The 27,570-nt window shown below is 39.5% G+C and overlaps 1 protein-coding gene across 1 annotated transcript in view; it reads left to right on the top strand.

The window, feature by feature from the left end:
- Positions 1–27,570, top strand: part of LOC144650785 (uncharacterized) — a 130,754-nt gene that overhangs the window by 59,743 nt on the left and 43,441 nt on the right. Inside the window, exons 70-114 of the mRNA XM_078510528.1 lie at positions 262–468; positions 665–910; positions 982–1,194; positions 1,519–1,731; positions 2,356–2,565; positions 2,953–3,177; positions 3,749–3,961; positions 4,344–4,565; positions 5,119–5,316; positions 5,695–6,029; positions 6,286–6,547; positions 6,929–7,272; positions 7,395–7,647; positions 8,173–8,513; positions 8,939–9,191; positions 9,468–9,808; positions 10,674–10,926; positions 11,222–11,562; positions 12,061–12,325; positions 12,676–12,882; positions 13,209–13,409; positions 14,368–14,577; positions 15,064–15,267; positions 15,381–15,587; positions 15,710–15,919; positions 16,298–16,510; positions 17,053–17,256; positions 17,380–17,541; positions 17,958–18,304; positions 18,568–18,808; positions 19,076–19,123; positions 19,804–20,013; positions 20,350–20,684; positions 21,282–21,522; positions 21,770–21,817; positions 22,309–22,655; positions 23,121–23,361; positions 23,525–23,575; positions 23,699–24,045; positions 24,551–24,791; positions 24,957–25,007; positions 25,521–25,867; positions 26,220–26,460; positions 26,625–26,675; positions 27,189–27,535. Of these exons, the coding sequence (XP_078366654.1) occupies positions 262–468; positions 665–910; positions 982–1,194; positions 1,519–1,731; positions 2,356–2,565; positions 2,953–3,177; positions 3,749–3,961; positions 4,344–4,565; positions 5,119–5,316; positions 5,695–6,029; positions 6,286–6,547; positions 6,929–7,272; positions 7,395–7,647; positions 8,173–8,513; positions 8,939–9,191; positions 9,468–9,808; positions 10,674–10,926; positions 11,222–11,562; positions 12,061–12,325; positions 12,676–12,882; positions 13,209–13,409; positions 14,368–14,577; positions 15,064–15,267; positions 15,381–15,587; positions 15,710–15,919; positions 16,298–16,510; positions 17,053–17,256; positions 17,380–17,541; positions 17,958–18,304; positions 18,568–18,808; positions 19,076–19,123; positions 19,804–20,013; positions 20,350–20,684; positions 21,282–21,522; positions 21,770–21,817; positions 22,309–22,655; positions 23,121–23,361; positions 23,525–23,575; positions 23,699–24,045; positions 24,551–24,791; positions 24,957–25,007; positions 25,521–25,867; positions 26,220–26,460; positions 26,625–26,675; positions 27,189–27,535 (10,487 nt within the window). The remainder of the gene's footprint in view (positions 1–261; positions 469–664; positions 911–981; positions 1,195–1,518; positions 1,732–2,355; positions 2,566–2,952; positions 3,178–3,748; positions 3,962–4,343; positions 4,566–5,118; positions 5,317–5,694; positions 6,030–6,285; positions 6,548–6,928; positions 7,273–7,394; positions 7,648–8,172; positions 8,514–8,938; positions 9,192–9,467; positions 9,809–10,673; positions 10,927–11,221; positions 11,563–12,060; positions 12,326–12,675; positions 12,883–13,208; positions 13,410–14,367; positions 14,578–15,063; positions 15,268–15,380; positions 15,588–15,709; positions 15,920–16,297; positions 16,511–17,052; positions 17,257–17,379; positions 17,542–17,957; positions 18,305–18,567; positions 18,809–19,075; positions 19,124–19,803; positions 20,014–20,349; positions 20,685–21,281; positions 21,523–21,769; positions 21,818–22,308; positions 22,656–23,120; positions 23,362–23,524; positions 23,576–23,698; positions 24,046–24,550; positions 24,792–24,956; positions 25,008–25,520; positions 25,868–26,219; positions 26,461–26,624; positions 26,676–27,188; positions 27,536–27,570) is intronic.

Below are 27,570 nucleotides of genomic sequence, written 5' to 3'. Positions count from 1 at the left end.
AAAAAATGATTTAAAAAATGTTATAACATCTTCACGTGCCAATTAAGTTAACATTTTACGATTGCAACAACCTTGTGACAAAAAGCAACCTTCACATTCAAATAATTAAAAAAATAGTTTCTGTTATTCCGGCTGACAGCGCTAAACCCTTTTTCACTATGCAAGATGCAATACAATCAGCATTAATGAAAAAGAATGCAGAGGAAATAAAACTTGTGCAACTTAGTGATATTGACGAATCATTTTATTCACTTTACCCAGCCAATTTGACTGAGTGCCAACGTGAGAGACTCCGTGCATCCGGAAGACCTGGCCAATTTCAGCCTGAATGCACTGGAAATGGAAAGTACAAACATATACAGTGTTGGAACGGCATTTGTTGGTGCGTTGATCAGTACGGAAATGAACTTTATGGAACTAAAACTTATGGAAGTCCACAATCTGGATGTCCAGATAAATCAAAACCAGGTATTTCTGTAGCTAGCTTGAATCATCATGTCATTGTTTGGTTGGTCATGTTTTTGCGTTTGTTAACAAAAGTAAAAAACTCACGCTTATAAAAGTAAATAATTTATGAGAATGGTGTTTGCCCAACCCAGATTCGGTTGCAAGAAGCACACATAAGGCCTTTAAACAAACTTACAACATCTGTTGCACTGGCTAGGTGTGAAGACAACATGTCAAAAAGAACGACAAATGAAACAACTCCAACCAGTGGTTTCAATGAAGATACCAAGCGTATTCTTAAGACCAAGTGGTCCTTGGTGGTCCATGGTGAGATGCGATGTCAACGGAGGGTACAGTCCAGTGCAGTGTCATCGAGGTACTCCATTCTGCTGGTGTGTTGATAAATACGGGCGAGAGATACCTAGGACAAGAGCATCTGGAACGCCGAGATGTGGCCCAATGGGTAAGCCTAATTTGTATTTTTTTGTGCAGTTTTCATTTGATTTTGTTAAACATTCGTTTATTTGTTGGCAGCCGGTCTCACCATGTGTCAAAAGGAGCGCCAGGCAGCTCTTGGATGGAAAGGAATACAAGCCCCTGGAAAGTTTGTACCTACTTGCAAGCCAGATGGTGGTTACAATGTTGTTCAGTGTCACCCTGTCCTTGGTGTGTGTTGGTGTGTTGATAAGAATGGAGTAGAGAAGCAAGACACAAGAACCTCTGGTGTACCAAGCTGTGGATTGATGGGTGAGTATTTTTTAACTATTTTTTTTAACTATTTTTTATTTTTTTAACTTTTGACCTTGTAACCCAAAGCTCGATTGCAGTAATTTGGTTTTACAGTGTACAAGTGTGAACAGCGGATTGTGAAGTTGTGTGTGTTTTGAAGCGGGTTGTGAAGATGTGTGGATAGTGAAGCACCACTTCCACTACACTGACACAATCCTCACCGTGAGCCTACCAGCTGGAGCAATCGGAGAAAAGAAGCCCAATATAATACAGAGGGTCCATCTTTAACATGAAGGAATGTGTCTGTCTTAACCTTATTCTTTATTTTTTTTAATTGTGTAGCTGACATGACTAAGTGCCAAAAAGAACGAAGAACAGCACTGGGACCATTAGGAGATGCACCCCCTGGGCGATTTGCTCCGGAATGTGACGACAGTGGGCAATATAATAGAATGCAGTGTTACTCTGCAACTGGCTACTGCTGGTGTGCAGATTCACTTGGACGAGAAATACCTGGAACGAGGAACAAAGGAAGGGTCAGCTGTCCCGATAAAGGTTTGTGTGTGATATTATTTACAACACGGCTTAAAAAGAGGTAAGAGTACAACGACAACAGCAACCACAACGTTTATTTGTACTGCAATATTACAAGACATAGTTGCAAATATTGAATCTCAATAATGGAACTGTTCAAGTCATGCAGCTCTGGTTTCGCTATGACCTTATTACAGAAGTATATAGCATAAAACCACTTGACAATTGCGGTTATGTTCTCAAATCATTCGGTTCTGCAATCTGTAACTCTGTGGCTCGTATAATATGATCGTCCAGGTGAGGATGGGCCTGAAACGGGTGTTGTTGAGGACTAAAGTTTCGACAACCTGTGTGGAAGAGTCATCTATAGAGTCACGAAATCTCCACTCGACTTTGAAGGTGACTTTCGCTTAGGGGTGTCGATACGTCAGTTACGCACCCAGATAATCACAGAATACGAACTCCACCTGATACTCCTAAGTTAGAACCATTAACTTAGTTTGTTTATCATTTCAAACGCATTGGATTTTAATTCCTTAGAAGGCGAATTAACATTAAGGCTTCTATCAGAAATGTACTATATGTTTGCTTAGTGTAAACGTAGCGCAAGTTACTTTCTGATAATCCGTACCCATTTTCTTACAGGAGACTCCACGAATTGTCAGTATGAAAAGGAAAGATGGATTGCATCTGGAATAACCGACCTTCCGATACCAGATTGTGATAGTAAAGGAAATTATAAGAAAGTGCAATGTAGCTATGCTTGGGGATTAGAGTGCTGGTGTGCTGACAAAAATGGAAATGCTTATCCCAACACCGCAGTTGACAACAATTCTCCAAACTGTTCTGAAGAAGGTACAGGCAATTGCTATAGTGTCTAGTCTGTACGTACTTAAACTGCAGTTGGATTTTACGGTAACACTCATGTTGTTACTGAAATTATTTAGCGTATTTTCCCTGTGAAACGCCCGTGGCGTTTATTTGAAACTCGACCTGGTAGTCTGGGCGTTTATTTGACTCCTGCAGTTAATTCGAGCCCAGTGTTATTTTTGACAGCCATACATCTTCCCTTCTTGCCATCTTGCCTTCCTATTTATTACACCTCAAAAAAAATGCTTGAGGGACTTATTTTTTACAGCTCCACCTTGGGGACCCGGGCGTTTATTCGGTACACGTTGTTAAATACGGTAATATAAAGCTAAAACAAATTTATCAATACCTACATAACTTGTAATATTGCAGCTTTAAGCAGGCAACCCACCGAGTGTCAAGAGAGGAGACAAGACGCCCTTAACTTCCGTGGAAACGACGTCAAAGTCAACAGAGATGTACCGCAGTGCAAACCTGATGGTAGCTACGATGACATTCAATGTTCAGCGGCTACGGGAACGTGTTGGTGTGTTTATTATAACAACATGCAAATCCTGCGAACAGAAACACAAGGAAAACCAAGCTGTCCTCCCACTGGTAAAGATATAGCTTCTTATCGATTCCTAATCATGTCTAGGCCTTTTTTATTCTTTCGTCCAAAATAGTGTTCTCCACAAAAAAAAAAAATGTTTTACATATATTGACTTGTGCAGTTGGCTAAATGGAGGCTTTAAATTAGTTTGTTGTCGCGTGTGTGGAAAGATATTCTCCTTACAAGTGGGCTGTTACTTTGTGAGAGAGTTCTAAAGAGAGTCAGCATCACCGTGCTTTATACAGCCGGGTTAACCCAATACTTACAGGGGCATGTAATCGTAAACGGTTACATTGTGTTGTCTATACTTCTCTTAAAGTTCCGAGGCAATTTCCGTCTGTAGGCCTTTTGGTAATTCCACACAAAATATGGTTGTCCACAACAAAATGTGGAAATAAAATGATATTTTGTGCAATTGGATATACGGGTTAGGTTTTAAAGAAGTTTGTACGGTGTATCTTAGAAGAACTATGCTTGTTACAAGTGGGCTGCTAATAAATTAGGAATTTCTGGTGACTATGATTTATCAAAACTCATAAAATTAATCCTTTTATCTATTTCTGATTCATATCCAAGCTGGACTAACCCCATGCTTGCGGGAACGTATAAACTCGAAGGGATACACTGGCTCAACTCTTCCTGGCCGTTATTCGCCTGACTGTGATAGGGATGGTAGCTACAAACCTTTACAGTGCCAGGTTTCCAGTGGCGTCTGTTGGTGTGTTGATAACCAAGGACAAGAAATACCAGGTACCAGAGGCAGAGGAAAGAGACACTGTCCTGCACCAGGTTGGTAACACCGATAAGCATCTTGCAAGAACTCGAGCGTTAGCAACAGCTAGAAGGTTTTAGACCACTTCGTGTTTTAGACCACTTCGTGTCTACATCTACATAAATGTGCTTGTAAAGGTTCCTTTTACGAACAGACAGAACGGACAACCTAAAAATTACGTAGAACTACACTTTCACAAAATATGGCAACTACGCCGTGTTATCCTGGCTATGAAGCTTACGCAAAAAGTTTAACATTACATTTGTGATACTGACAAACCGAGTTAAAACATAGTTTGACAACGCTAATGAGTATCTATACTCATTTTATTATGTAGCAACACAAGTAATAAGGTACAATTAGTGCCAAGCATTAATGTGGTGTTTTTTTTATCTGTAGGCGATCGACTAACAAAATGTCAAGAACAAAGAGAGCGATCACTTCAAAATAGAGCGCCTGGAAGTTTTATTCCACAATGCACCGAGGATGGTAGTTTTGAGAAGATTCAGTGTCAGGGCTCCGTTTGTTTCTGTGTAGACAAGGATGGCAACGAGATCTCGGGAACCAAGACAACTCGCCCTGGCACACCTAACTGCCTTGTTCCAAGACCAAAAGATGATGGTAAGTAGAAGACTTAAAGCTAGAGGCTGCACAAAAATCGGCTTTGTATTCTTTGAAGGTGTGATTTAAAGCTAGAGGCTGGACAAAAATCGGCTTTGTATTCTCTGAAGATATGATTATGGTTGAAAAGCCAGAAGAAAAATGAAAAGTGCGGGTGTCCAAGTTTGAAAGGCAAAACGGCCAATTTTGAAGACAGAAATTCAATACAGTGGAACGCCGCTAATCCAGTTTGGACGTTATAAAAGAGTGGCCGTATTGAAGAAATTCTTTGAATAAGCAAATGACTGACTGAGCTTTTGTTTGACTAAAATAAAGTGGCCGTAAAACAACATGGCTGTGTTAACGGGGTGACCGTCCGGCGGGTTTTGTTTTGGTATTTACCAACTCCTCTCGCGCTTTTAAAACGAATGCTAGCAGAGCATTTATCGACAAGAAAACGTCATTCCGTTCACTGGAGGATTAATTCGCCACAGGGTTTGCATTTGATACTTAAGCACTTGTATGACTTTATACTTCGCGTAAGAAGTCGTTTACAAAATTTTTATTGCTCTAGAACCAACGAAAAGTTTGTGCCTGGAAAAGTACCGCCAAGCAATGGAGAACTACAACATTGGCACCTTCGTTCCACAGTGCAAACCAGATGGGCGGTATGAAGAGGTGCAGTGTGGAGCTGGATGGGACTATTGCTGGTGTGTTGACGCTACAGGCACAGAATTGGCTGGCACAAAAAGAAAGGGTTGGCCTCAATGTGGTAAGACGCTTTAATAGTAACAAAACTATAGCTTAATATTGTATCGCCAGGGTCCGTTCGTGCCGTTCTTGCCACAGGCATTTTAGGAATGTAACGTGACTAAAGCTTGTACCAGAGCTCATATCAATACATTTTTTGAATTAGCTCGCACTCCCAGACAGTGAAATTTGAATGATAATCACTGCAAAGGACCGTGGCTTCCTACGTGGTTCTTTTAGTCCCTAAATTAAAAACAGGCATATTGTTTTCTACGTTAAAATGGAGCTTACGAATTCCTCTCTGCGGACTGGCACCTAAGCAGAGAGGAGGCGACTATTTCTTGAACATCTACACTTTGTAAAAATGTATGTTACAAGATAGCGTTTTTTACTCTTGTAGAACCCTCCACTGGAGCAGATGTTGCTTTAGTTCTCGACTATGCCACAACGCCTGAAAGCATCCAGAGGATATCCAACTTTACAACATCTATCATTGATGGCCTTGACATTTCTCCAAGTGGCGTTCACGTGGCACTTATCACATACGGGACCAATGCAACCATCGTTTTCCCGTTCAATGCTTTGCAAGGGCCACAAGTAAACAGGGATGAGGTGAAGAGATTGGTGAACACAGCAGCTCAAATGCCAGGTACACCTAAGATAGATAAAGCCTTGAAAGTTGCCGAGAAAGAGCTCTTTACAACAGAGGCCGGTTCAAGACCAGGAGTTCCAAAGGTAACGATCATATCAATACTTCCCTCTGAATGTAATTACTTTGGCAAGCCAACTTACAAAAAAAAATTAAAGTTGCCCTCTTGAAAATCATGTATAGTGGTTAACGGTTAATTTGAAAGCGCTTTTAGGTTTAATAAACTTTCTATTAAGTCGCGAGCCTCAGTCTAGGAAGGTAAGGGGAAATTTGTTCAATTGCTAAGACGCATTAAGCACATAAGTGTTCATTACAATGTTATGTAAAATTTGTTTTCCACAGTTCCTTGTTTTGGTATCTTTGGACACAAAAACTAAGGATCCCGATCAGACGCCTCTCAGTAAAGCATCCGAAGGTATCAAGAGCAAGGGTATCAATGTCTATGCTGTGGGAATTAAGCCTAGTGTCGATCAGAAAGATCTGGAGGACGCCACAACCAAGCCTTCCAATGTCTACATCATTCCATCTGATCAGTTAGCTAGCACTGGAAAAAGAATAGCTGATACTATTAAAGGAAATGTTGACGATCCTAGCCGTCAAACAGGTTAGTGCTGCCTTCCCGCTCTTCTCTTGCTACGGTGTTATATTAGTAATTTAGTAATTTGCAGAGAAGTGTGTAAAAGGCATTACACAAAGATATATGAATTTTTGTACAGTGTTCACTAAGTTCACTAAGTCGTGGAATATATTTAAGTTGCTGCTTTATGCTGCTTTATGAACAGTCATTTCAATAAATGATTAACATAAGGGGTTGTATGGTGCAGAGTCAACATACGTGTATGTTTTCAAATGTTTTCAGCATTTCTTTAAAAATATATGCAAAAAATAAAACAATGCCAACCTTGATAGTGGATGTTTTGGTAAACTACCACGTTCTATGTTATTGATACATGGGCAAATTGATGTTCTCTTCTTATCCAAACAGATCTAACTGCTCCTGCTGACGTTGGAGTTTTAATTGCATCCTCTCCACAAACGACACCTACGAAATGGTCATCAATCCTCGATGATGTCAACTCTTTGGTGGATGCCTTTGCAGTATCACCACGAGGTACTCACCTTTCCGTTGCAACAGTAGGCGAGGTTCCTAAGTTGGCTTTGAAGTTCAACACACTTAAAGGCTCAGACTACAATTTGAATGAAGTCAAACGCCGCATTTCTGAAATTCCGTATGAGAAAGTGGAGACGACGAGACTGGATCTTGGTCTTCAAAGGGTAGCTGATAAAATGTTCACACCACAAAGCGGAATGAGAAAGGAAGCCTCAAAGGTATCAACTAATATTTGACATCATTTGTTTTCGTCTTGTTCAGGACTATCTAAATGATCTCTTTTCTCTGACCTCTGACCTTTGACCTCTCAACATGATACCATGTTTATTGTATTTTCTAGTTCTTGCTGGTAGTGTCAGATGGAGACCAGTCAAAGGATCAACAATCTCTTCCCCTGGCAAGTGCTGCTAAACAAGTGAAGGACAAAGATGTGGAGGTCTTTGCATTCTCCACAAAACCGGAAAGTGACACCAATATGGACGACCTTCGTAAAATAGCTTCTCGCGATGACAATGTTTATGCTGTTGCACCTGATGAGCCTGCACCTGCCATAACCACCAAGATAGCGAGCCAGGTCAAGAGTCGCGTGAGAGGTAAACATACTTTTGCTATTTTCACTCTCTGTTTCCTTTACGTTTTGTATATGTAGTATATAACCAACAATAAACCTTCCACTAAACATTTCTGCCTTTGCCTGTCATTTAGCCCACGTTTTAAAGAGGCTATGTCACACAATTTTAGGGAATTTCGGCACTGGCCAACTGGTCATAGAAATAACTGAAATATCACAATAACCGCTAAAATCTGTGGAATAACTAAAAAGAAAACACAAAAAGCAAAAAAGGGCATAGATGGGCAAACTTCGAGAAGATTTAAACGGATTGCGTTCGGGTAAACTTGAAACGTGGCCCGACTTTTTCCAAGTTTATCTCAATTTTTGTGGAAATGTCATTTACAGTGCTAGAAAATCATCCTTGTTTGTAATGTGACCGTGATTTTGCCAATAAATGACTTTTGCTCTGTCAATTTTTAGAAACCTCTTAATTACGAAAGTAAATGAAATTACCAAGAATACCCTGACCTATCCGCTTTAAATGGGTGTTCTTTTATTTCTACAGAACGTAGTTATCCAGTAGACATCGCTTTCTTAATTGGATCATCACCTTCGACAACACAAGATCAGTGGAAAGCCACCCTGGACTTTGTTAAATCAATTGCTGACCAATTCCCAGTGTCCGAAAGGGGAGCTCGCATAGGAGTGATATCTTTTGATACCACGCCGACAGTTGGATTTCCATTTAATGCACTAACTGGCCCACAGCTAAATAACTACGAAGTTCGCAGGTTGATCGACAGAGTTTCATATAGTAATGGACCCACAAGGATTGACAGTGCCTTGAAGCTTGCTGACACGTATCTTTTTACACCTGAGGGCGGAGCGAGAAGAGACTCCATTAAGGTACCAGCTTGCATGTTGCAACTATAAAACTAACTATTACTGTATAAAACTAACTATAATTTGGTAAGTCGACATCTACACTCAAAGACCACAAAACGCTCCGTGATAGCTGACCAGAAAAAAACTAAACAGCCTAAATGACCTGCATGGCGAGAAAAGGGATAAGAAGTTAGTTCTCCGGATTTTAATCTTGAAGGTGTCCTAGTTACGCCCTGGCCAGAGTCGCTACTACTTAACTATCAACCCAATTGCTATTCTACCTTGATGCCATCAAACTGTTGGAGGAACCTAAGGCCTATACTCCTCGTGAGAGCATTAGTTTGTAAACTGAACAAATTTCTTGTCACTAACTTAAAATCAATGTCTACGTAAACGAATCTCTTCTGCAGCTAAACTGCATGATTCTCCTTGTAATTCTTTTGCAGCTTCTGTTTGTAATCACGGACTCTGGACAAGCCCAAGACCAACAGCCATCCAAACCGCTTGATCGTGCCTCTTTACCTCTTAAAAAGAAAGGCATACAGATCTATGCTCTTGGTATCGGAGATAAGGTCCCAGAACAGAACTTGCGAGATATTGCATCGAGACCACAAAATGTTTTTAAACCAGTAAACTCTGTTAATGACCTTCCACAAAGGCGCCCCACAATAGTAGACGACTGGGAAAAATACCTAAAAGGTAAGATAAAGTCATGTTACGTTTAGTTTTTTCTTGCACATAAGGGTATCAGGGGTATCATCCGGGTGAGAGTAGTTCCAAAAAGAACTGTTGTTGGTGACTGACGTTTCGACAACCTCAGCAGAAGTCATCTTCAGAGTCAGGAAGCAGCACTCAAAAGGCATGAAAATGACAGAAGTAACGTTTGTGGTACTTTTCACACAATCCATGAATCAAGTTGAGATTTGACATGTAATGTACGTTCCAAAGAACTAACCTTAGGTTTGTTTTGTGTAGATCGCTGGGTAGCTGTGGACATTGGCTTTGTTGTGGAATCGTCAGACAATGTTTCACCTGAAATGTGGAGAAACTTTAAGGACATTGTTAAGAAGACAGTAGACCGTTTTCACGTTGCACCGAGATCCGCAAATTTCGGAATGGTCTCTTATGGGAACAAGTCGCGTGAAGTTTTTAACTTTAATACTCTACCTGACGAAATACTGAACAACTATGAAGTAAAACGCCTTGCGGATAGGGCCACCTTGCAACGAGGAACACCCAGACTAGATCGTGGTCTACAAATGGCTTCCAGGTCCTTATTTACTGAGGAAAAAGGAATGAGAAAATGGGTGCCGAAGGTGCGTTCTTTGCTGTAGTACAAGTGTTATGATTTTCTCTTATAATCGCTACAGCATCAAACAGTCAAACAAACGCTATCAAACAGTCACATTCTTCTCAATTTTCTGCCGACGAACGGCAAACGCTAGAAACGTCAGCTTTTCAAAAACTTTGAGCTAACAATTAACTACGGTGGCCTAATGGATAGCGCGCTGGACTCCGGATCGAGCGGTCCGGGTTCAAACCTGGCCGGGGTCATTGTGTTGTGTTCTTGGGCAAGACAATTTACTTTTAAATGGGTACCGGCGGACTAATGCTGGGGGATAACCCTGCGATGAGTAGCATCCCATCCATGGGGGAGTAGAAATACTCCTAGTCGCTTCATGCTACAAAAACCGGGATAAGCTCTGACCTGATGGGCCACTAGGCTCGACGCAGACTTAACCTTCACTTACCCGTCGACGCATCACATGTTCTCCAGAAAGTAACAAATTTACTGGCACTTTCAGCCACACGCAAACGCCACCTTTATTGTGATCGAAAATCTAAAGGATGAACGTCCTCATTGATGTGACACCTAAGTTCGCAATCTTCCAAAGTAATTTATCATTGTTCCTCATTGTCTTAGTCTTTTGGCTAAAGGTAACGTTGTTCGTGGCAAAAAGAAATCACTTTACATGCCATGGAATAACTTTTGCAATCAAGTATTTGACAAAAGACCTTTGAAAAGTGATTTGCTCTTACTTAAACGTTTTCAACTGAAGGGAGGATTCTTAAAATCTAGGCGTAACCTCTCGTAATTGGACGCACTTGGGAGAGTTAATAGGTTTATATCGCAACTTCTTGGTTATTGACTACGCTAATTCTTATTTATTCTTTTTCTAGCTGCTTTTTGTAATAACAGCAAGCACGCAGTCCAGCTACCCTGATAGGTACACACCCTTGGCAACTGCATCCCAGAAACTGAAGGATAGAGGAGTGCAGGTGTATGTACTTGGTGTAGGACCTGACGTGGACGACGAGGAACTGAATGACGTCGCTTCACGCCCACAAAATGTTTACAGAGAGCCTGTTGACCGCTTGCCAAATTTTGGACCTAGACTTTGGGACAGTTGGAGAGATTACATACGTAATAGAGGTAATTTGGTGGTTGTAATAAATCCCTCAGATTCTATGCACTAGTTAACAGCGAGGAAGTGAACTAAAACTTTTAACTTTAACTTTTTAACTTCATAGTTGTTTCTATTGTAAATGACTTGTTTTGTGATAGAAATAGTTATGCTCATAGGATTCGTATGCATCTCTTTATAACACCACGAAAGACAGTGCGAAAGCAGTTTACAATTTTTTTTTGTTAACGCCTTGCCTAATTCCGACATTTTGCCTAGGCTAGATATGTACAATTCAGCACTAAATCTTTTCAATGTTTTCAGGCCTCTATCCTGCTGCAGATGTAGCATTCCTTCTGGGTTCATCCTCAAGAACAACACCACAGTCTTGGAACGCATTCCAAACCTTTGCTAAGACAGTGGTGGACACGCTCGGTGCATCACCAGATGGCGTTCATTACAGTGCTATTGCGTTCAACTCGGAACCTCGGGTAACATTCCGTCTCAACACTTTGCAAGGACCTCAATACACACCAGAGAACGTCAAACGTCGTATCGATGACATGCGTTACACACGTGGAAGCACGCGAATTGACAAAGCTGTGGACCTGGCCAACAATGTTTTGTTCAGTCCTCAGTCTGGCATGAGAAGAGATGTCCCACGAGTAAGTTATTATGATTATACAGCTATGCAAAAGTAAACTTGTCGCTTTCCTTTAACGAGTTATCTCCAAGGTGATACTTTGATTATCTTTCTGCTAAACATCCAGCTGATTACAAATTTAAATACCAGATGAATATGAGCAATTTTCGTCATTTACCTACAGCAGACAAGCCAAACATAATGGTTTGGTTTCAAACACTACCTGAGGGTGGGTAGGTCCTACATGTACCGAAATTCTGCCTTATGCAACTACCGAGACACCGTCGCTACCACTTAAGACTACAATAAACAATGCTGTTTTCAATTTTATGCGCTTGTATGATGGTTTGAGCCAGTGCAAGCCACGCCTTTTCAATTAACTTAAACGACATTTGTGTTTACCTCTTTTTGATGCTCAATATATGCCACGAGGGCATATAGAATCATACGGCTTGTTGTATATTTTTTATTATTATTATTTTTATAAAAATAATTTGGATGCTGAAATCTTTCAATTCAGCTGATTATCCTCTTGGTTGATGGGCCACAAGACAAGGACCAAGTCCCATACACTCCCTTATCAAAAGCATCGCAGCCATTAAGAGATCGTGATATTGATATATATGCAATCGGCGTACGTCCATACACACCGGAAGAAGAACTGGAAGACCTCACTTCTGACAAATCAAGGGTGTTCTTCTACCCAGCAGATGAGATTCCCAGGCGCACACCACAGGTTCTAAATCGGTGGTACGACGACTGGTTGAGTAGATCGCGTCCAACAGGTAATTAGCTATATAGGTTCCTTTTTATGACTTGATTTTTTCATCACCCCTTGGAAACATATCAATTGTCCTACTTTGGCATTTGAAAATTTGAATATTTTTCACCAAATTAGTAAAGAGATGTTACATTCAAAAATCGCAGTTTTCCATAGGCGATCAAAAGCTATATGGATGCCTGTATAGCTACATGAATGTGTATATAGAATAAAGCGGAAGGCCATATAAAAAAATCAGTTACAATAGACCTTCTGTTTTCTGGTCTCTCTACGTTCGGATGGAAAACAGCTCGTTAAAACATTGCAATTGGACGAATCACCTTAAATATTAACTTATCTTTGTCTTTCTAACAGCCCGTACGGATACCAAATGTAGACAAGAGTATCAAACAGCATTGACGAACTACGTGGAGGGTCGATATGTCCCACGCTGCAGACCAGATGGCAACTATGAACCTCTCCAGTGTCACACCTCCGTCTGCTTCTGTGTGGATCAAAATGGAAAAGAAATTCCAGGAAGTCGAAAATCTGCATACAGTCCTCCAAACTGTCTTAAATTTGGTATGTTACTTGCTTCATGACGCAGCTATTTATTTAAACGACAAACGCAGATTTAGAAGAAAATATTTAATAAGTAGCCCTTGGACCGTTATCTTAGAGGCTTCTCTATACGTAGATCCTTTCTACTTTTGTAAGTGTGAAGACATTGAACAAACAGAACAATCTCGAAGAAGCTAACCAGCCCTTTAGCAGTGACCACACTTACTAAAACGTTGGCTGTGCCGCAACTAGAACCTTTTATCCCACTTTTATTATTTATAGATAAGGAGAATCAGTAAATTAATATAACAATCATAATTTATGAAATTAGTATTTGTAAATTGTAGTTGATCAACCAACCAAATGTCAGAAACAATACAAGGAAGCATTTGCTCAGCGGCTATACGCGAAAGGTGGTTATGTGCCCAGGTGTCTGCCGGATGGAACCTACGATGAAGTGCAGTGTGCTGGTGGCTACTGCTGGTGTTCTAATAGCTCAGGATCAATCACTGGTGCGACAAGGGGATGGCCATCATGTGCTACTGGAGGTTGGTCTTGTTTTGTGTGTTGCTTGTACACATGGGTGTTAGGACTGTCGTAAACATATTATATATGGTATGCAGCAAGGTCACTTTTCTGTAGAGTAGACACAGTCGTGATGAAAAACCTTAACTTGAAAATGGCACACAACCGCCACTGATGAAATAACTGAACTCATCTTTTAATTTCCTACTAGGTCGACCTTATTAGTGTTCTTGCAATTGTCGGTTTTCATTTTTGGTCTACTTAGTTTAGAATTCAATACAAACAGAACGTCCATCTATATTAACCCTATTCAGACCGGGCTTTTTCAGAAAATTTAAGCAATCACAATAAAACTTTGAGAATATATAGTATGTCCAAAAAATCTATCCTTTGGTATACGTCATGTGGGATGATGACATCACATCACGTGACAATTACGTCATAATGTCAAAACAGCCGCCATCTTGGTCCGCCATCTTGGATTTCCAATTTTTTTCAAAACGTCAGAAAACCGCCCAAAATAGCTGAAAGTACTCAAAATCAATAAAACTGTGCTTAAAAACCGTAAAAAGGTGAAAATAATTACATTAAAGTTAAATCTTATTAATAGAAACACGAAAATTACAAATTTGGGAAAACATGCCTGTCAAAATCCCGTTGCCATGGTTACGTCAAGTTCCTGACACAACAACTTATCCTACCAAATTGTTCCCAGATAAATTTTAGATAAACTCGCAAAGTTTAGCAGCGTTTGGTTGAATCTTGAAAAAGTTATAAACGTTCAAAGTCAGCGCGGGCACTTCCCCCTCGGTCTGGATAGGGTTAATTTATACCAATTTCTTCGTCAGCATGACTTTTAGCACTAAACCTTAGCTTGCTGTGTACCTGCCAACATGACCCTTAACAAAAACGGATTAAGCGCCCTAGGAGGCAAAAGGATTATTATTTTATGTAACTAATCAAACTGCAATATCCGTATAGGTAAACCTCAGACACCTTGCCAGAAACAGTATCAGAAAGCAAATACACTCTCGAACAGTAAGGCCTATGTACCTCACTGTACACCAGATGGAAAATACTTCCCTGTGCAGTGTGATGCAGCTGTGTGCTTCTGTGTTGACCAGCAAGGAACACAAGTCAAGGATACAGCTAAGCTGCTCCCATCACTTCCGTCTTGTGATGACACGCCAGGTAGACTAGAAAGTCGTTACTTTGTCTTTGGTCTAAAAATATTGGTTTTATAATTTTTCGAGTCGTGATAGTGAAATTCAAATGTTTAACAGAGTTAAAAAGTCGTTTAGAATCAAAAGAAGTGACATCATACGTTTTTACACTTTATTTTTTACACTCATATATTTTTACACGCATAAGTTAAACACAGTTATTAGTTCGAAATGTATCTGGCTAAACTTTTTTTAAGTTACAAAAATTGTATTATAAATTGTGTGGATTTTTATGTTTTTTGTGTACTATTAATCTTGACCTACACCGAGTCTAATGAATAAATAATGCATGTAGGCGTGATATTGTTCACCCTCAGCAAAACCTTGGTATTTAATCCCAATGCCTAAGACTTAGCATTTAGTCCAAACAGCAGTATACAAAAGAAAAACCTCACCTTAAGTGAAGACATGTTGGAAGGTTTGATGTCTTTCTACCGTTGTATTACTTTTTTAGCTCTTCCGCTGTCACCTTGTCAGAGGGAAAGACGATCAGCCACCGAGCGGCATGTAGTAGGTCGGTGGGTACCGCAATGTCAGCAGGATGGTTCCTATTACCCCGTGCAATGTACCACTGGCTGGGATTGTTGGTGTGTCGATGAGAACGGAAGGGAGATCCAAGGCACTAAAAGAAGAGGGTGGCCGGAATGTGACCTACCAGGTAATGATAACCCTTACTGAAATTTTAATTGAATGTGATATGTGTCATTTCGATGACACGCGAGATGTCTGTTACGAAGACCTATTTAATGTTTTCATCTGTCCTTTAAACAGCTAAGAGACAACCAGAATGCCGACGTCACTTTAAAACCGCTTTACTTCGCCTCCTGCCTGGCAGATTTGTTCCTCGTTGCAAAGCTGATGGTAGTTACGATCCAACACAATGCGGCGGCTCAGTGTGTCTTTGTGTGGACAGCCGTGGAGTAGCAATTCCAGGCACATCAAAAGCACGCTTTATTAAACCAAACTGTGAATCTCAGGGTAAGATAATTTGTGCTTATTTCCTTTTTATTTAACAATGCAAGACTTCACCTATTTTCTTGCTTGGGTACAACCATTTCCATCTTCTCTGATTGTTTCACTTGCTTTTGTATACCTACCAGGATGGAGACTGACAAAATGCCAACGACAATTCCAAGAGGCATCGCGCTTCTCGTCTTTAGGACGTTTTGTTCCCAAGTGTCATCCAGATGGTCGCTACAAAGATGTCCAATGTTATGGGAGTACATGCTTTTGTGTTGACAGCAATGGTCAAGATTTAGGTCTCAATCGGACTCTGCTACCTCAGGTTCCCGACTGTCCACCCACTCCTGGTAAGAAATTTGAACTTGTCTTTTTACGATGGGAAGTGCAAGTATCTTAACTGAGAAATCACCAGTCTTTCGAAATCCAAACTATTTTTTTTTTACGTAAAGAGTGTGAAAACAGAATTCATCGCCTCTCCGGTTAGCAACCATTTTGCAATTTTAAACATCGCTTCCAATTTAATCACTTTCAGTAATGCTAATGAATGAATGCTAGGGATATCAGTGCATTTGTATTTACTTTTACTAAACTGATTAAAGCCGATGACAAGGCAACCAAGTTTTACCACAAATACCATTCCTAGAGCTACTACTGTGTTATCAATTCAAGACATTCACTTCATGACATATACAATAATTACTTTTTTATTTGTGTTATTTGTGTAGAATCTGATCCTCCAAATAGACCTCAAACACCATGTGAAAGGCAACGCAAGGCGGCACTTCAAGGTTCAGCAGATGCATTTGCACCAGCTTGCACACCGGATGGATCGTTTGATCCAGTTCAGTGTAAAGGTTTGATGTGTTTTTGTGTGGACAGCAACGGAAGGGCCATAAAAGGAACGGACACACCTCGTCCATACCAACCAAACTGTGATGGTAAGTAATATGTGCACAATTGCAATATATTGGGTTTGTCTGTTTATGCCAATGACAGAACATCACTCTGACAATGGCTGTCCATGGCAAACCGTCCATGTTTCTCGGCTCATATGTATTAGTTAACAATCGATTTCACCTCACCAGAATGGTAGAAAATTACTTCAAAACTCAACAGCAATCAATAGAGTTCACAATTGAATAGCTCCTAAAGGCTTCACATCTCGAGTCAGAGATCCCGTTGAAAGCTTAACTTGATCCAGCCCTGAGGCTTTCTTTGATGTGGCTTATAAAAATAAGTACATCACTGGAATAATCCTTTCTCTTAAAATACAGACTCACTTTGATGACGCCTAACTCCAGTTTCCATAATGTGAAGCAAATAAGAGTGTTTCTTGTCTTTTAAAAGGTATACCAAGGCATGAAAGAAAACTTCGGTTTGCTTTAATTATGAGTGGGAGACCTATTTGACGAGACTGCCGAGCCCAAACTCTAACTCTGTATGGGGATACTCAATGTTATGCTCATTTTATTCCATAAAGGTCCCAATCCTACAAAATGTCAGAAAGAATACCTTGACGCGCTGAGAAACTACTTGCCAGGCCGTTTTATCCCAAGCTGCACGCGAAATGGCAAATTTGCGCCAGTTCAGCAGGATGGGCCAGATGCTTACTGTGTGGACGATGAAGGCAAAGAAATATCAGGAACTCGGCTGACAAGGCCGTTTACACCAAAGTGTGTTGCAGGTAGGTTCCTTTTTATTCTTATCGCTACCAATATAACACAATCCTAGTCTTAGTTGGTGTGTTTTTCATCAGTTTTTCTCTTTGGTGTGTGAAAACATCAAATAATCTTTCCCCCTTTCACAGATAAACCTGGTCGATGTCCGGCCCCATCGAAAGGACAAGATGGAGTATGTGATCGTAGAGGAGATGAATGCCAACGAGATAATGACTGCACAGATGATCAGAAATGCTGCTTTAACGGTTGTCAAAAGGATTGCGTCCCCAAAGACCCCATCGAGAAATATGGTACACTACTACATTTTCATTCCATTAAAGAGTTAGCTTCAGCAAAATGCATATCTTATCTGCAGAAGGGTTCTGCCTAATAACTGCAACAGAAGTTATCTAGGGTAAACGTGGCAAATTTCACGTGCAATTTTAGAATTAAAGAGAGTGGCAACTAGCCCTTTTCAAAGCGACAATGGAGGCGCGTTCAGTAACTTTTGACATAAGAGGAAAACTTTTATGTTGGCCTGCACTCATTTCCCCAACCCCTTTCCCTCGACACTTTCGTTTCCACAAGGGCTTATTTCTGACAAATAAAGTTCGAGGCCAGAAAATTTTTTGATATTTCACGGAAAAGTGCAGGTACAGATAACGAACAGTTTTTTATTTTCTAAAACTTCATATATGACATTTTCTATTTCTTTCACTCCAAACAGGTGGAAATTGCCCAATTCCTATGGATACCACATTCATTATTGGCTCGTCTGCGACTGCTTGTAGTGATCGCAACTGGATTCGCTTGTTGAACTTTGTCCAAATTTTAGTCACTGCGTTTGGCGCCTCACCATCTGGGAGTCACTTTGCATTTATACCATACAGCACTGATCCTGAGTTGGTTCTCAAATTCAACTCATTAATTGGCTCTCAACTCAGTGTCTCAGAGATCAACAGGCAGGTTGCCCGCTTACGCTGCCAGAGAGGTTTCAACCGAATTGATAAAGCCTTGGAACTAGCTGACAAGGAGGTGTTGACATACCCAGCTGGCATGAGAGATGTTTCAAGGGTAAAGTGAATATTATGTTTATGATTATTTTGTTTTCACACACCCCCGTGAGTAAAAAGCAAGGGAACCACTTCTAAAATGTCTTAAACCACTGACAGTAAAACTAATCAATGCGCTATTTTATGAGCCATCTAGTAGACGCACTGCTTTAAAGATAAGTTATCGTATTACTATTTGTTAGTTTTCAGTCTACCTATCTACCAATCTTTGTATTTTTTTATTGTTTACTTATTTTGTTATCTGTTGCCTTTTTTACAATGTAGCCTGTTATTGTAATCACGGATGGAAAGCAAACAACAAACCAAGGACCGTATACTCCTCTCGACGATCTCTCCTCGCGGCTACGAAACAAAAAAGCAAGTGTGTTCGTTGTGGGTATTGGCGACAATGTTGACAAGTCAGAACTTGAAAAAATCGCAACTTCACCAGCTAACGTATTCCCAGTGAAATCGTATGACGAGTTGGAGATCAAAGCTCGGCAGATAAGGACTGGCATTTGTATAGGTATTGTTCATTTGATGTGCATCAGTTCTTGTCACTGAGTAGAGTCTATTTATGAATCAGCGTATTTTTTATATATTAATAAATTTGCACTTCTGGCTTTTAACGATTTTATTTTTCAGCTTTCTTTCTCTTTTTATGCCATTAAAAATCTTCTATATTACATCAAATAATAACAGCAATTATAATAATAATCTCCATAAAAATCATGATAACACAGATCAGCTTACCTGAAAAAAGAGAAATTAATCATATTCCTTCTTCCCTTAGTGCCTCCTGTAAAAACAACGGCAACGCCACAACCCACAACTCCTCTAGGTAGGTAATGGTCATTGACTTTCGAGAATCAGTGTCGTCGAAAACAGTTTCCATTTAACCAATCACCACATTTTTTCATGGTCTACACTTTTATAGACCATAGAAATGACGTCATATAATGTTTAAAAATCAAGCGGAAACACTCGCCTAGCGGCTCGTGGTTTCAGTGCACAGTTTTGGAAATTTTATCACATCACTTATATGGTATATAAGAATGTTGACCATGCAAATTGTGGTCGATTTGTTTTATACCATTACATGGAAAATTTAGGTGAAAAGTCAGTGCAAAGTAGTACTGTTTTGTTTTAGCTTGAAACCAATGGATGTTTGGAAATTTCGTCCTAAATGTTCCAACTGCCTTTTTACTAGTCGCTTGATAATGTCGTTTGCAAAAGTCGCGTAAATATCCAAGTTTTGTTGAAATTTGCCTTGAGTTGCGTTACAGGTTACGTAATTTTCATGGTCAAAACTTTCATCGCCAATAAATTTCGACCAATTAGCGCGCAAGCATTTCCTCAGTTGATGTTTAATTGTAGTTATTATTGTTGTTATCCGTCAGTCGATGGATAAAGTAGCAGCACCGTGACAGGTTGCTAATGAGAGTCATCTAATGTGGCTGTAGAGGCTAAACCTGGGTTATTGTTACACCAATATTAATATAAAGGTTTTAACTTGTTCAGATCCATGTAAGACGGACGGCTGCAACGCCCCCTACAACACAGGCTGCAGGGTTGTGGACAATAAGGCAGAGTGCATCTGTCCCACTTGTCCTGACACAGCCAGCCCCGTTTGTACATCAGATGATGTTCAGGATCGCTCTGAGTGCTTCATGAGGAGACAATCTTGCATAAGTGGTGAACTTGTGACAATAGCAAACAGTGGCCCATGTGGTATGTTTAATAAATTTGAGGAAAATAATGTTAACTGCGTTTATCCGTTTAAAACTTCAATCCATGTAACGATTGTTGAGACATTTCTCTCTTCTCCCCTTCGATGTTGATATAAATATTTTTAAAAGCGACATTAGGAGAATTTGTGCATTCTGAGAAGACGTGAAGTGTTCCGTAGATTGACTCGATTCACCTCCTAATAATGGGTCCTGCTTTTGGGCTATCGATATAATTGAGTATAAATTAGGTACATGTATTTAATCTGATTACAGAAAATATATATCAGAGCCTTTTTGCTCCACACAGTTTAATTTGTTGCTCCTTCCCTTTTTGCAGAAAAGGACTGCAAGCCAGTCATAGATATTGGATTTGTCATCGACTCATCTGGAAGCATTGGACGTAGCAACTGGGGAAGAATAAAGAGATTCCTAAAAGCAATGGTCAGCAAACTTGATGTCAGTCCTTCAGCTACACGGATATCAGCAGTTGCCTATAGCAGCAATCCTGAGATAGTGTACCAATTTAACAACAAACAGGGAACGAGTGAAGTCAACGACGCATTTGACGGAATGCGTTGGCAGCGCGGTTTTACTTTTACCGACAAAGGTCTTCTGCTTGCAGACAGTGATTTGTTCCAGGCTAGAAATGGCATGAGACCAAACGTGCAAAAGGTAAAGTATCGTGGTATCAAAGAACCATTACAAACTCACACGAATTTTATAACTTAACTTTTAAATAACCGTCATGCTATTTCTATATCATCTTAACTTTGCAAATAGAGCTCATGTTACTATCCTGGAACTATTTTAAGGGGATGGATCACGGTATTTTAGGTAATCTAATATTTTCGTTTATTAAGAATTCAAAACTTGAAATTGGCACAGCAAAAATCTTTTATTGGCAAATAACGGCCACATAACGAGCAAGGATGATTTTCGAGTTTGTAAATGACACTTTCGTACAAATTGAGATAAACTTGAAAACGTCGGGCCGACGTTTTTCAAGTTTACCCAAGTGCGCTCCGTTTTAATCTTATCGAATTTTGCCCATCCATGCCCCTTTTTGGCCTTTTTGTGTTTCTTCTACAGTTTTAAGCCGTTTTTGTGATGTTTCAGTTAATTCTATGAACAGTTGGGCAGTGCCGAAATTGCCTCAAATTGCGTGACATAGCCCCTTTAAAAAAAAAGTGTCACAAGGGCGTGTTCAAACGATATTAACTGTTTATTAGTCGTTTTAAAACCACTTACTTTTATATCAAACACTTTCAGGTTTTGATTGTCATCACCGATGGAAAGCAAACAACATCTAAACCATACACCAAACTGTCAGTTGCATCTCAAGGAATAAAGAACAAAGGCGTTACCGTATATGCTGTAGGAGTTGGCAAAGGAGCTGATGAAACAGAGCTGAGGGAAATTGCATCAAGCCAAGAGAATGTCATTTTATCTGCTTCATTTAAGGAACTTCAGAATATCGCTTTGAGAATACGAAAGAGCCTCTTTTGCAACTGTAAGTTGATGGGTTTGTCTTGAAGATAAAAAATAAAAATAGCGCTTTATTTTCATCGTTGCAGCTGTCATTGGAGTTACACAGATTTCAAATTTCAGTGGAATTAAAATGAGAATTTACACCTGACTCCCCTATTACAACCCTTATTGAATTCTTTCAATAAATGATGGGGTGCATTATAACTGTTCGTATATTACAATCACTATCCGTTTACTGACAAAAATTGAATCTATTTTCTTTTCTTTAGTACAAGCGCCTATTACTACATCAACACCAGTACCTACAACTCCATCAGGTATGTGTTAACGTAAACAGTTGTTTGTAAACTAATTTCGGCACCTAATGCGGATCTTTTTGCAACACTTTGTTCACATTAAATCATTGAAAAAAATAATATTTACAATAAAATAATTTGACCTAAACGACAACGACCCAACGAAAACTGTGTTTTAGTTCCCATTTTTGATTTCATTTAAGATTTAGATTCATCAATGTGCTTCTTATCTGAACAGTGCATTTTCTAAAATGTCTGAATGAGGTTTAGCATGATATAGATAAAATGTTTCTTATGCATTAAATAGAGGGGCGTTTGCCACTAAAGTACGCACATAATCAAGGCGGGGTATTATCAGTGATACAATTTTCAGTTAAGCCCTAAAAATTCTAAATTTCCGCACCGTATTTTGTGAAAATATAAATAACGAGCGTTTTTTAGGGTTTTTTTCTTTAACTAACATTCTTCTAACTAGACACGTCACATGTTATTTTAATTGTTTCACCAAACAGGTGGTATTTGCCCAATTCCTATGGATACCACATTTATTATTGGCTCGTCTGCGACTGCTTGTACTGGTCAAAACTGGAATCGTGTCTTGAACTTTGTAAAAGCTTTGGTCAGTCATTTTGGCGCCTCACCGTCTGGAAGTCACTTTGCACTTATACCATACAGCACTGATCCTGAGTTGGTTCTCAAATTCAACTCATTAAGTGCCTCTCAACTCAGTGTCTCGGAGGTCAACAGCCGGGTTGCTGGCCTAAGCTGCCAGGGAGGTGCCAATCGAATTGATAAAGCTCTTGAACTAGCTGAGAAGGAAGTGTTGACATACCCAGCTGGCATGAGAGATGTTTCAAGGGTAAACTCATTTCACAAACCTTTTTGCCAAAACGATTTATTAGTATGCGTATTAGGATCTCATTCATATCCATGTAACATTTCCTTTGCTATTTATCTGGCTCTGTTTCTTATTAACAAGAACATAACTCAGGCTGTGCCACCAAAAGATGAACGTCTTAGTTGTTCCGTTGACATCTGACCTTTGCCCTATAAGTTGTATACAATTTGTGTACAATTATAAAGGTTAACTATTCTTCCATTGTGCTATAACAAATCAACAGCCATCATACGTTCGCTCTTTTAACAAATATAAGCCCATTGCAATAACTTAAGGCTGACAATCAAAGGTAAGGATCCATCACTCTTATTTTTTTCTCCGTTTGTTTCGTTGTTTGCTGCCTCTGTCTTTCAGAGGATTTTGTTCCATTATTCACTAATTCTCAGTTGTTTATTTGTCGTACTTGTTACTTTCTTTGTATTGTAGCCTGTTATTGTAATCACGGATGGAAGACAAACAACTGACCAAGGACCGTATACCCCTCTCGACGAACTCTCCTCGCGGCTACGGAACAAAAAAGCAAGTGTGTTCGTTGTTGGTATTGGCGACAATGTTGACAAGTCAGAACTTGAAAAAATCGCAACTTCACCAGCTAACGTGTTTACAGTCAAATCGTATGATGATTTACCAGACAAACCACGACAAATAAGGACTGGCATTTGTATAGGTATTGTTCAAAATATCGTTTGATGTGCTTTTGCCTTTGTCACTGAGCCTTAAAAGTCATTTAGCAATTATCGTTTTTATATTTATCTTAATTTTACATCACTCTTTGGCTAACATCACTATGCGTTTACTAACAACAATGGAATTCTTTTATTTTGAATTAGCGCCACCTCGCCCTGTTACGACACCAACACCAGCTCCCACAACTCCACTAGGTATGTGGTACGAAGATGTTTTTTTAACTAACCATTCACCGAAGTGCGGGGATAGATAAAGAGCGATTTTTACATCTTTTATTACTATTATAACTGGAATAACTTTGTTATTTCACCAAACAGGCGGTATTTGCCCAATTCCTATGGATACCACATTTATTATTGGCTCGTCTGCGACTGCTTGTACTGGTCAAAACTGGAATCGTGTCTTGAACTTTGTAAAAGCTTTGGTCAGTCATTTTGGCGCCTCACCGTCTGGAAGTCACTTTGCACTTATACCATACAGCACTGATCCTACGTTGGTTCTCAAATTCAACTCATTAAGTGGCTCTCAACTCAGTGTCTCGGAGGTCAACCGCCGGGTTGCTGGCCTACGCTGCCAGGGAGGTGCCAATCGAATTGATAAAGCTCTGGAACTAGCTGACAAGGAGGTGTTGACATACCCAGCTGGCATGAGAGATGTTTCAAGGGTAAACTAATTTCACAAACCTTTTAGCCAAAAGATTGTATTAGTATGATTGCGTTCTTACATATCCGTGTAATATTTTCTTTGTATTTTCTGGCTGTATTTTTCTTAACAAGAACATAACTAAGATGAACGTCTTTGTTTTACTCCGCGTTGGCATCTCACCTTTGGCCTATTAGTTAGATGTAGTTTGTACACCATTATTGAGGAAAACTATCTTTTATCTTTCATAGTACTATATAGTTCACTAGCCATCATACATTCGTTTTTAAACAAATATAAGCCCCTTTACAATAACTTAAGGCTGACTTTCAAAGGTAAGGATCCATAAATCTCTTTTTTTCTCCAATTCTCATTTATTTTTTTGTCCTATATGTACATCACTAGCCATCATACATTCTTTCTTTTTTAACAAATATAAGCCCATTGCAATAACTTAAGGCTGACTTTCAAAGGTAAGGATCCATTTATTTATGTTTCTTATTTGTTACTTTTTTTCTGTATTGTAGCCTGTTGTTGTAATCACGGATGGAAAACAAACAACTGACCAAGGACCGTATACCCCACTTGACCAACTCTCCTCGCGACTACGGAACAAAAAAGCAAGTGTGTTCGTTGTGGGTATTGGAGACAATGTTGACAAGTCAGAACTTGAAAAAATCGCAACTTCACCAGCTAACGTGTTTACAGTGAAATCGTACGACGATTTGCAAGGCAAAGTTCGGCAATATAGGACCGGCATTTGTATAGGTATTGTTCAAAATGTCGTTTGTTGTGCTCTTGCCCTTGTCACTGAGTGTTAAAAGTCATTTGCTAATCATTGTTTTTATCTTTACCTTAATTTGACATCATTCACTGTTTTACATCACTAGGCCTTTACTAACAACATATGGAATTATTTTTATTTTGAATTAGCGCCACCTCCTCCTATAACAACACCAACACCAGCTCCTACAACTCCATCAGGTATGTGAACGAGAATTTCTTAGTTATTTCGTACACAATGACCCCAAACGGTAAATTAAGCTTGAGTAATGTGCATTTCATATCTGCAGAATACCTCTTTCAATATTAACTCTAACAAATTGCGTCTGTCCAAAGGCCATATACGTTTTCCGTGCAATTTAAGCACTGAATTAAGTGACATTTTGCTGTTGATTTAATGATCATGGCAATCAACACGCCTTCGTTAAGTCCTGTAAGACCATTTTTATCAGTGACCTGCCTTTATCTGCTCTGCAAAAATCATATTTTTAACAAAGGCATATTTTGAATGATACACTTGAAGGCCGTTAAGTAATTATACTTGCACTTCGCAGTTCAGTTATAGATAAAGAGCAGTTTTTACACTCTAGTTATTAAAGTATAAATAAATAAATAAAAAATAAAAGATTTATATAGCGCCATATCCATAGCTCATGGCTCTTTACAGTAAAATATTATTAAAGTAACATACTTTTTGTTCGTTTCACTAAACAGGTGGTATTTGCCCAATCCCTATGGATACCACGTTTATTATTGGCTCGTCTGCGACTGCTTGTACTGGTCAAAACTGGAATCGTGTCTTGAACTTTGTCCAAGCTTTGGTCAGTCATTTTGGCGCCTCACCGTCTGGAAGTCACTTTGCACTTATACCATACAGCAGCGATCCTGAGTTGGTTCTCAAATTCAACTCATTAAGTGGCTCTCAACTCAGTGTCTCGGAGGTCAACAGCCGGGTAGCTGGCCTACGCTGCCAGGGAGGTGCCAATCGAATTGATAAAGCTCTGGAACTAGCTGACGAGGAGGTGTTGACATACCCAGCTGGCATGAGAGATGTTTCAAGGGTAAACTCATTTCACAAATCTTTTTGCCAAAAGATTTATTAGTATGATTAGGTTCTCACATATCCATGTAACATTTCCTTTGTATTTATCTGGCTCTGTTTCTTATTAACAAGAACATAACTAAGTTGATCGTCTTTGTTGTTCCTTGACATCTGACCTTTGGCCTATTTGTTGTATGCAATTTGTACAATTATAGGGGTTAACTTTCTTCCATTGTGCTATATAAATCACTAGCCATCATACATTCTTTTTTAACAAATATAAGCCCATTGCAATAACTTAAGGCTGACTTTCAAAGGTAAGGATCCATTTATTTATGTGTCGTATTTGTTACTTTTTTTCTGTATTGTAGCCTGTTGTTGTAATCACGGATGGAAAACAAACAACTGACCAAGGACCGTATACCCCACTTGACCAACTCTCCTCGCGACTACGAAACAAAAAAGCAAGTGTGTTCGTTGTGGGTATTGGAGACAATGTTGACAAGTCAGAACTTGAAAAAATCGCAACTTCACCAGCTAACGTGTTTACAGTGAAATCGTACGACGATTTGCAAGGCAAAGTTCGGCAATATAGGACTGGCATTTGTATAGGTATTGTTCAAACTGTCGTTTGTTGTGCTCTTGCCCTTGTCACTGAGTATTAAAAGTCATTTGCTAATCATTGTTTTTATCTTTACCTTAATTTGACATCACTCACTGATTTACATCACTAGGCCTTTACTAACAAATATGGAATTATTTTTATTTTGAATTAGCACCACCTCCTCCTACAACAACACCAACACCAGCTCCTACAACTCCATCAGGTATGTGAACGAAAATTTCTTAGTTATTTCGTAAACAATGACCCCAAACGGTAAATTAAGCTTGAGTAATGTACATTTCATATCTGCAGAATACCTCTTTCAATATTAACTCTAACAGATTGCGTCTGTCCAAAGGCCATATACGTTTTCCGTGCAATTTTAGCACTGAATTAAGTGACATTTTGCTGTTGATTTAATGATCATGGCAATCAACACGCCTTCGTTAAGTCCTGTAAGACCATTTTTATCAGTGGCCTGCCTTTATCTGCTCTGCAAAATTCATATTTTTAACAAAGGCATATTTTGAATGATACACTTGAAGGCTGTCAAGTAATTATAATTGCACTTCGCAGTTCAGTTATAGATTAAGAGCAGTTTTTACACTCTAGTTATTAAAGTATAAATAAATAAACAAATAATAAAAGATTTATATAGCGCCATATCCATGGCTCATGGCGCTTTACAGTAAAATATTATTAAAGTAACATACTATTTGCTCGTTTCACTAAACAGGTGGTATTTGCCCAATCCCTATGGATACCACGTTTATTATTGGCTCGTCTGCGACTGCTTGTACTGGTCAAAACTGGAATCGCGTGTTGAGCTTTGTCCAAGCTTTGGTCAGTCATTTTGGCGCCTCACCGTCTGGAAGTCACTTTGCACTTATACCATACAGCACTGATCCTACGTTGGTTCTCAAATTCAACTCATTAAGTGGCTCTCAACTCAGTGTCTCGGAGGTCAACGGCCGAGTTGCTGGCCTAAGCTGCCAGGGAGGTGCCAATCGAATTGATAAAGCCCTGGAACTAGCCGACAAGGAAGTGTTGACAGAGCCAGCTGGCATGAGAGATGTTTCAAGGGTAAACTTATTTCACAAACCATTTTGCCAATAGTT

Source organism: Oculina patagonica, chromosome 4 (genome assembly GCF_052425735.1).
Source record: "Oculina patagonica isolate OP01 chromosome 4, crgOcupat, whole genome shotgun sequence".
Lineage (NCBI taxonomy): Eukaryota > Metazoa > Cnidaria > Anthozoa > Scleractinia > Oculinidae > Oculina > Oculina patagonica.
This window is presented reverse-complemented; position numbering and strand designations above follow the sequence as displayed.